General features: G+C 23.9%; 1 protein-coding gene across 1 annotated transcript; it reads right to left on the bottom strand.

Moving 5' to 3' along the window:
* Positions 1–1,113: 1,113 nt before the first annotated feature.
* Positions 1,114–8,797, bottom strand: LOC113560690 (N-acetylneuraminate 9-O-acetyltransferase). Its single transcript, XM_026966720.1, has 14 exons — positions 8,424–8,797; positions 8,233–8,329; positions 6,989–7,256; positions 6,784–6,903; positions 6,587–6,721; positions 5,764–5,999; positions 5,568–5,699; positions 5,353–5,501; positions 4,946–5,115; positions 2,304–2,540; positions 2,126–2,232; positions 1,848–2,064; positions 1,566–1,784; positions 1,114–1,492 (listed from the first exon to the last, which is right to left on the bottom strand). The coding sequence occupies exons 1-14, from the start codon at positions 8,587–8,589 to the stop codon at positions 1,367–1,369; spliced, it is 2,379 nt and encodes a 792-aa protein (XP_026822521.1). The 5' UTR covers positions 8,590–8,797; the 3' UTR covers positions 1,114–1,366.
* Positions 8,798–10,121: the final 1,324 nt, after the last annotated feature.

The following is a 10,121-nucleotide window of genomic DNA, read 5'->3' as shown; positions in this document are numbered from 1 at the left end:
TGATTTTAGTTTTTGACGTAATTATACTTCAAGGGTAACAAAATTATAATGATATATTTTTTTATTATTATTATTTACTATATAAAATATTTTTTTTGTTCTGTACAAGACTGTGGAAAGTAACATATGTATGTACCTAAATAAATACTTTATCAAAATTAATGTGTGCCGTTTAAAAATCGTCCCCCCTTCCTGTTTTCTTGGTCTAGATCTGTCATCAATTTGTACCACTATTAACACTAAGAACCTAACTACTAAATAGATATTAAGTCAATTTTTTTATTTCACAAGGCACAATATCTTTACAATAGTATATTTTAAAAGTTAAACTAATTCACTGACTTTGAGTATAATATGCAAGTAAACATAATTTAAGAATAATATTATACATATTATAATTATTAATCATGTTACCACAATTTACGTATTTAATTGTATAATAAAAGAAATATTTTAAATTTAGTGCAGTTATCTAAATACATTTTTTTAAATAATATTTTAATCTGAAATCTAAGAATTAAATCGTATGTCCTATATCAGGAACTTAAGGCATGCATGCCAAAGATGGCACGTGAAATAATTGCAATTATTAAAAATAATGGTGTTTATAAAGTTTTAATTAAAATTGTCAAAAGAAATTCAAAGAAACAAATTACATAAATTTTAAAAATAATTACCAAAAAAATGTGTTTTTACTTAATAGAATAATGTACCTATAATAAATCGGTAACTTTATTTTTATCCTTAGAAAAATGAATTTCCTTTGGGCACGTGAAAAATTTTCAAAACCTCGATTAGGAAAATTTGGCACTTGACCCCAAAAAGGTTCTCCACCCCTGTCCTATATTGACATAGTACAATTATATTAATATATTATTATTTTCTATTGATTATGAATACTATTATCAATATACTTGTTCAATAATGTATAATTTTGAAACTTAAGTATAATTAATGATTTGAGGAAAATTGTAGAAAAAGTCTACATGTAAATTATAGAAATGTTTAATATATTTGGTATTGAGATATCAAAGTAAATAACTACACAAACAAAGGAGAAATCATAAAATATATTTATTTTTTTAATACTAATTTAAAAAATATAATCATGGTTTCATAACATAGATAATATAGTAAGTTGTTCATGTCAAAACATTTGATTCTGAGAAAATAATAGTATTAATAGTAACAATACAATTTGACAGTTGCCTTTAAGGGTTATACAAATCAACAACTTTAATATAAAAACAACCTAAATATTAAATTATCTTACAAATATAGATTTAATGATACTACTTTTGTTATTTAAAAACATAAAATAGTTTAACAATTGACAATTTATTGTGAGCGCATGACCATATTGTATTCAAAACATACCGTCATTTGCCCCTAACGGTATCAACAACAAGATGAAACATATCAGATTACGGAATAAATCTTTATGATCAGATGGCACAGCATATGGCGTCAATTTGGTTGTAATATCATGTAACTGTTTAATTATATTTTAATTAAAAATTAAAATTAAATATAAAATATTATCTAGAATAGTAGGATATAATTACCTCGTGACAAATACAAATAAAAATGAACGAAACAATTAAACCATTGAGTACTGGGTAACCAGGTAATAATACAAGAACTCCGTGAGTATCAGCTGCTAACCATATATGACATTGACAAACCATTAATTCTAAAGAAATTCTGCCAAACCAAGCAAATAAACTGGAGAAACGTGTTCTCAATACGCCTGAGACATTTCTTAATATAATGTAACTAATTATCTGGAAAAAAATAATATTGAATAAGTACAAGCAGTTTTATAATTATTCCATCTTGAATCTTACAGGAATGACTGATGTATAAGATAATAATTCATAGCATTCCATTTTATTCTGACACAGAATATTATAAACAGTCGAGGCAATCAGTCCAATGAATGCAATAAATGAAGAGAATACAGCTAATCGAGGTAATACTAAATTACTGTGATTATTGTCATCAATTAAATTATAACGTTGAGCTAAGATGACGATGAAACTCAGTATTACACCATTAACAACACTAAACATATATTTTGTTAGTTATTTTAAATAATTTACAATGAATTTATTATATTTGTTACCTAAAACGGTTTAGTTTCCACCGATACCACCATTCATGAATATCGTCATCTGTAGTCACAAATAAAGCTTTCCATGGACGTGTGAGAAAAATTTTATCAAAAAATACCTAGAAAATAAAATTAATTAAAAGTTAATATTTATAATTAAATGAAATATGGCTAATTTAACTGAACATACCTCAGACATATAAAGAATGGTGATGAAAATGAAAAGAGCTAATATTTTTAAAATTATATATAAGTATTGTGCTGGTCTTATTTCAGATGAAGCTGCTGTTACACGAGGTGGACAAATTAATAGTAAATAGAGAATGGTAAACCAAAATGATACTAAAGGTATGTAATAATAGAATTGGTATGGCCGGTTCATGCAAACACATAACACTACAGTCAACATGTTCAATCTAAATAAGATCTAAAAAAAAAAATTATTCATTAAGAATTATGATTCAATTTAGTTTAAACTATGTCTAATATTTGTTATTTTTGTTTATTACAAATTAAACTTATCAATATATCAATTTTCTAATGTTCTTCCCTTACTTATAACAATTTAAACTTATAAACAAATACTAAAATTAAAATTTTCATGTTTATTTTGAAAATCAACATTTTTTTAAATAACATTTATGACATACACATTAAAAAATAATTATAATAATATGGATATATTTGGATTATAGAAACAATTTATTAGAGTATAAAACATGATTCATTGATAATTTAATAAAAATAATTAAATATCAATAATTATTTTACTAAGACACCTCTCTACTTATTAAAATACAAATTGTACTAAATGCCTAACATATAAAAAAAGATTTTTTGGCCAGTAGTATCAATACAACTTTTTATTAAGAAAAACAAATAAATGATGATACCACATATAGAGCACAATTATTGTATCCTAAAAATATTGGATTTTTAATAGTATTTATATTGTAGAAGTTAAGTGCATAAATATGCTATTATGCTATACATGCTTTTACAGACATGTCATTAAGTAGGTATAAATATTTATAAAACAAATATACAACATAGCTTCTATTAATAATCCTTTAAAATAATGTATAGTATATTTAGAATAAATAATGAATAACACCATTTATTAATGCATTTTATAATGTCAAAATTGTTTTAAGAACAGACATTTAACACATTTATTAGTTTTAAGCTTTAAAGTTTAAGTTCATATTATAGCTAATGAACCTAATAGTTAACCAAAATTGATGATTTTAATATTTAAATTTTCAGAAAAAAAACTACCAGAATCCATTAAAAAATAAAGTAGATATATAATAAAGTTGTTTTTGGTACAATGCTGCATGCTTAATAATTTTGAAATTTTAATAAAAAAAAAATTTCACTTAATAAATAAATAAAATAAGTAATAACACGCTTTTTAACCCTATAAAAACAATATAAAATACACCCTGTAAATTATTATTAATATACTGTTCTCAAATTTTAACGTGAAACTAAAAATAAATGATTTCAATCATAGTTTGTAACTTAAAAAACGTATTAATTATTAGAATATATTTTACAAAAAAAAAATACACATAGGGGCATTATATATAAACCAAATTAAATTTATCATCTATTTGACGTTCTAATACTTTTCATAAAATAGATAGTAGGTAGAGAAATTTAAAAACACAAAACAGTTATTATATTAACAGTTTTTAAAATTTTAATAGCTAACTAAGGGTTGATAATTAATATTTCATGAGATGTTCTTACAGCAGTTTAAAATACCAAAAATACATGTAGACTTTTGATGTGAAACATCTAATGGCGCGGTATGGTAGCGAGATCAACTGTGGCGTGGCGACGCCCCACTCGTGGCTCATAGGCTCAATTCGCCAAAGCTCGGCAAAAAATTAATAATTATAATAAAAAAAAAAATAAAAATTATAATTTTCAACATTATTACAAAAAGAAAATTGTTGATGTTTCACATATGATCAGTTTTTTTTTTAAAGGCTTTTCAAATTTTAATAAAGATGGATATTTAAATGAAATAAAATAATGTAAGTTATTTTGTAGTAATTAAAAAAATTATTAACTATAGAAACTTATATTACACAATTGCTTAAATTATAATTTTAACACATAATGAAATTTTCAAAATAGTTTTATTAATTCTATGTTAAATATAATATATTAGTTATTCATACCTTTCTAAAATATGTCAATATTAACTTCGAACATATTATAATAATAAGATGATAAAATTATATGATATTATTAAAATTATTATTTTATAATAAATTTGATGGTTTTAGTAAAAATTAGTTCAACCTACTAATAATAATATACATTATAAAATATCATAAGATTAGTCTGACACACCATCTTCACTCAGAATTATATTTCATATGCAATCAATTATCTCATTAATTTATTACCTACTCAATAACTGTGTAGACTCAAAACCTACAATGTAGTAATTTTCTATGTTTTTCTTTTAACATATATCATAACTTATTGAGTTACTAAAGTAGTTTACTAACTTATTTATTCACAATTATTATTATTTCTAATACAACTTATTACTATTTTAAAATAAAATTTATAATATTATAACCATAAAAAAATATGTTTAAAAAAAATATATTTATACATGATAAATAATTAATACTAAATACTAAATGTTACAATTAAAACACTTGTTCCACATCACTCTCCTTTATCAGTTCTCCGTCCAGTAGTATAAAATTCACACAAGACCAGAGAATGATAAAGGAATGTAATAGGAAAATCTAAATAATGAATAAGAATTTTGTAAATATAATTATCAAATTGAATATAAATTACCTGAAAATAACGAGTAAGTCCTGCATCACTTCTATGCCACATATAATAAAAATGACCATAGCCAGTGAGAAAGAGATATGCAGATATCAATATTTGAACATGATTTGCAATAGATGTTTTTATACTTGCTCCAGTTAAATTGTATATTAAAATTATTAATTGCATCCAACCTAAAAATAAAATTTTTACTTTCTTATTTGTTGAAATAAAAATGATGTTAATATAAATATTATTCTAAAATACAATATTTTTATTAGTTGATATAGAAATATATTTCAAATTCAGCAGTTAATACACTTTATAACTGTAAACAAATATTTATTTTCTGTCATTTAAATATTTAATTACTTGCATATTTAATAATTTTTGAAAAATAATTTTTATTTAAAAATTCTTAAAAATAATACCTTTCCATTCGTCAGTTTGATCTCGATGAAGTACTTTTGTATATCTACTTTCTTCAGTAAAAAATAAACCAAGAACAAATACATAACCAACAGGCAACCAAAAACTGGCATCAGAATAGTATTTGTTTTCTTTCATAAAAAAATTAGTTCTGAAAATAAAGTAGTTTATACATAATAATATATTCTAAAAAAATAATAAAAGAATCATTAATTACCTGTCGCATAAGTAAAAATAAATCATAATAAGACCCAATTTTGCAAGAGAAATCATTACTACATAGCATGGTTCATTTTTAGATAACCTATTTTGTCGATATCTAATTACCATTAGGATTCCAATAAAAATACTAAACACAAAACATGCCAAAATTATTAAAAATGTAAAAATGTTTATATATTGAATTCACTTACCAAATAATAAAAAAAATCAACATGTAACTCTGTAATGAAGTATACGGCTCAGTACTTGAGCAACAGGTACCATCATTGAAATTCATGTGATCATTGCAATATAAGTTTAATAATATTTGAGCTCTTAATCGTAAAGATGCATTACTAGAATGTAGACCATCTGGACTATCATTCATTTCACCCTGAGACACAAGTCTTGAACTCCACCACATTTCAGCTGAACTTTTACTCAATACCTAAACATCAACAAAAATCTTATTATTTATTTATTACTTATACAATTTAAATAAAATTTTAATTTTAATTGTGTGTATGATATTTATTTATTAACTATTAGTTAGGAATATTCTTTCATTTTAAAAACAAAAAGTAGAAATTGTAATAATTAATAATAATTAAATAATAATGACACCAATATACACATTGCGACTAGTTTGGGCTACACCTACTGAAAAGCGACACCATGTCAATCTATCTAGCAACGACTGTACAATATTAAATAATTTAATTTTTGTTATAAATAACTTATGACAATTACATTAATATTTTTATTATATTTTTTAGTTAATTAAAACTTTTTAGTTTTTAAATTTTTTTTGTAATTTTTATTCTAATATTTTGTTTCATATTGGTATTATCATAATACCAGAAATTATTTTCAATACCATTAGTCTTAGCTACACTAGAAAAATACAGCAAGTGCATAGAAATCTCAGCTCTAATTATAATAGTACTTGCTGAATATTTATACTTAGTTTCACGAGATCCACTATAATAGATTTTCATTGTGAATACATTTATCAAAATTGTTTTATTAACTTACATCCATTGCAGCTTCATTATATAGATCAATTAAATTGTTAGTAACCATAGACATTGAATTATCAAGTTTACTCTCTTCAACTGGTTCTTGCAAAACCCATAACACGATTGATTTTGATGAAATATCATTAATTGGCTAAAATTAAATTCATTGAAATTAATTTTAAATTGTATAAATTAAACTAAATATTAACATACCTTAATTAGTTGAGTTAAATTAGCAATATAATCTTGAATACCGTTTAAGGATCCATTTGATTGAATGATGGGCCAAATAGCACTTCCTGCTACAATTACTCGAGGTTTATCATTTACATCCTATATCATATATCACTGTAAATTTTAATTTTATTTAGGTCGAATACATGGTAAAAATATTTGAATATATGTTCAATTTACTTGCTTTCAATTTTTTAAAATATTTGATCATTGGGTCTACATATGGACTTCCAAAAAAATTTATATCTAATTTCAGACGACTATCATGAAATAGATGATCAGAGTCAGAAGAATGAGAAGGTGTAAATTTTGAACTTTTAACCATCTGTGCTTTTGGTTCTATTGTATGAACTAATGCATTATATATATCTAGAATTCTAGAATCGCCAATAAAATTGAATTGGTTATGACTTCCTCTAAATGCTAAATATTTTAAGCAACGGCTACAATCTCTGAAATCAATATTTAATAAATATATTTTATTATTTTACATAAAAATACAAATTAGTTTATGAAGTAAAAATCCTATACACGTTGGGTTTACAATTAATTATTATTGTATTAATTTAATGAATCTTTTGATATTAAATTTGGGATTTTGTTCTGTTGTTTACATAATACTAATAAAATGTATATAATAGTGATTTTATTTATTGAAGTGATATAAGTACAAGATTGTCAAAATTTTAGTCCACCTGTAGTTTACAATATTAATGTTTATTAATATATAATTAAGTTCTTATTTAAATTTAGAATTAATAATTGAATAAAATACAAATACTGATTCAATTTTGATTATTTTAGCATGTCAAGCAATTTTTTAAATTGTTCCATAATACTATACCTTCAAAATATTAAGATATTCATAAATAAAATGCATAGTCTGAGGGTCTAATTGCCAATTTGATTAAAAATGAATTAAATATTTTAAATTATAATCTATAACAAACATTTTTTTGATATTAATGAACTTAATTTTCTTAAATTTTTTTTTAGCATGACCCTTCAAAAAAAAAAAAAAATTAACTGATTTTGATTAAATATAGTGACAATTGATCATTAAACATTTAAGATAAGCAATGGTAGAAAAATGATTTTCGGTTGCTACCAGTTAACATTTTTTTAATTCCTTAATCCTAAGAGAAGACAGTAAAATGTAATATATATACATCTATAACTAATTAATTTTGATTGTTTTTACCCATTCATATTGAAATTGAATACATTGTTTAATACAATTTAATTCTTAAAACAAAACTATTTTCATCAGTTGATCATATCACATACATCATAGTTATAAAACTTATTAGTGCGATATCTACAGTGGGAATAGTATCACAACTATGGAGTTACAAATTTCTATTACAGCAGCATAAATATAGTAACGAAACCATATAGAGTAACAGATTGAACCAAAATTAAACTTACAATTCACTATATTCATGCATCATACAACCATATGGTTGCCAGCCCATGTCACCTTTGTATCGTCCGTCCGATAGAAGCCATTTGCAAGAATCTCTTGCTACAAAAATGTATGATATTTTAATATGAATACTCAGAAATAGAATTAATAGTAGCAAATTATGTATACCTAGGACTGATTATTGTATACTTACCATAAAACAAATGAATACAAGAATGGATAACAATAAACCAAAACACAAAGCATAACGCTATTTTCTTGGCATTTTTAGAGTTAAATTTTTTATTAATGTCGTCGTGCCTTTGAACAGATTCGTTGCATAATAGCGGCGCTTCATCAGAGATTTGATCATCGGCCATTTTTCATGAATTATGTATAAGCATTGCTGATATTTCGGTCACAAGCAGTTTTGCATTGATTTTACTAAACAAACAATAAATCACAACTAACAAAATATTATGGTCGATTTATAGAAAAATATTAAACGAAAAATTGGAGTAAAAGGTATAAAAATCAAAACTTCACTTTAAGTAATTATAAGGCTATTTTTTTTCGGGAGGATGAGATCAGAAATCATTGACCATTGGGGTTAAAACAGTGTTACCATATCGCACCAACCTATAATATTACAATCCGTGATGTGCGGATGAGTTTACAATAGTTTACGATATTATCCGTTGGTAAAAAGCATAGAAAACTGAAAAGAGCATCATTTTATTTATTTAGATAGGTAATCATTTTGAGTAATTTTGACATTATGTTATGAACCATTGAACAAATGAATGAATAACGTTGGGCTTATATGAAAACAAGCCGTATGATATTTTGTCACTATATTATGATCAATGATCATTGATCATAATTTATAGTTGATTGATGTTATAATAATTATTATAACTTAATACTTAAAAGTTAAAGAATTATAATCTAAAAAATAATAAGTATAATTACATTTTTTATAATTCATGCATGTAAAAATTATTACCAACTTATATGTCAGTATTCAGTATAATGCTGTATTGCTGTTATAACTTTTTAAGCGTTGCAGTTTGAAATTAAATTAAAACATTTTGAATGAAACATATGAATATGACATTAGGCCGATTGCTGCAGTGGCCTAGAAACATAGGTACCTAACCCTTCTCTATACTAAATATAAGATTTAATAAGTATGCCTAAAAATGATTTTTGAATTTATGGAAAATAAATATATTATGGAGTAGAAATGTAGAATGTCTATACTTATAGACTATAAAGTATAGACAATTCCTTTGATGTAATATTTTCAAGAAACCATCTGACTTTAGTGGTCTAGGACGTTTGTTTTTATAAATGCTAAATTATGAATACTATAATATTTATATTTCAAATACATGGTTAGAAAATACAGTAGAGTCTCGCTTATCCGGATAATTTTTATTTCGTACTTTCTTCAAATTTCTTTAATTTTCTATAAATTTGTATTGATATGTGTACATATGTCATATATCACAATAATAATAATTATATTGTGTACCTAATGTAAAATTTTAAATCAATAAATTTTGAATTTGTATAAATACATAAGGTGTTTTTTGAAAAAACGTTATTCCGTTTAATCCGGATAGATTCTGGTCCCATCTAGTCCAGATTAACGAGACTACTATATTGAATTGACATAATTCTAAAGCCATATAGGAAGAGAGTTGAATATTACCCTTATATCATCCAGTAGCGTACTCACGGGGGGGGGGGAGGATTCACGGGGTTTGAACCCCCCCCCCATTGGCCGTATATTTTTTTTAACTATTTCATATGCGTATCACAATATAATATTTTTTTACCAACAATATCACGATTATTGATTAAGTGATTAAATTAATAGAATAAATAAAAATAAATTTAATAATTG

The sequence above is a fragment of the Rhopalosiphum maidis genome, chromosome 1, assembly GCF_003676215.2.
Source record: "Rhopalosiphum maidis isolate BTI-1 chromosome 1, ASM367621v3, whole genome shotgun sequence".
NCBI classification, from domain to species: Eukaryota; Metazoa; Arthropoda; class Insecta; order Hemiptera; family Aphididae; genus Rhopalosiphum; species Rhopalosiphum maidis.
This window is presented reverse-complemented; position numbering and strand designations above follow the sequence as displayed.

Excerpts from the sequence above, each read along its gene's own strand:
- LOC113560690 (XM_026966720.1), bottom strand. The coding sequence starts at position 8,589 with ATGGCCGATGATCAAATCTCTGATGAAGCGCCGCTATTATGCAACGAA. Across the intron at positions 5,700-5,763 it reads TTGATTTTTTTTATTATTTG|TATTTTTATTGGAATCCTAA; the intron begins GTAAGTGAATTC and ends TTTTGTGTTTAG. Across the intron at positions 2,065-2,125 it reads TGGAAACTAAACCGTTTTAG|TGTTGTTAATGGTGTAATAC; the intron begins GTAACAAATATA and ends ATATATGTTTAG.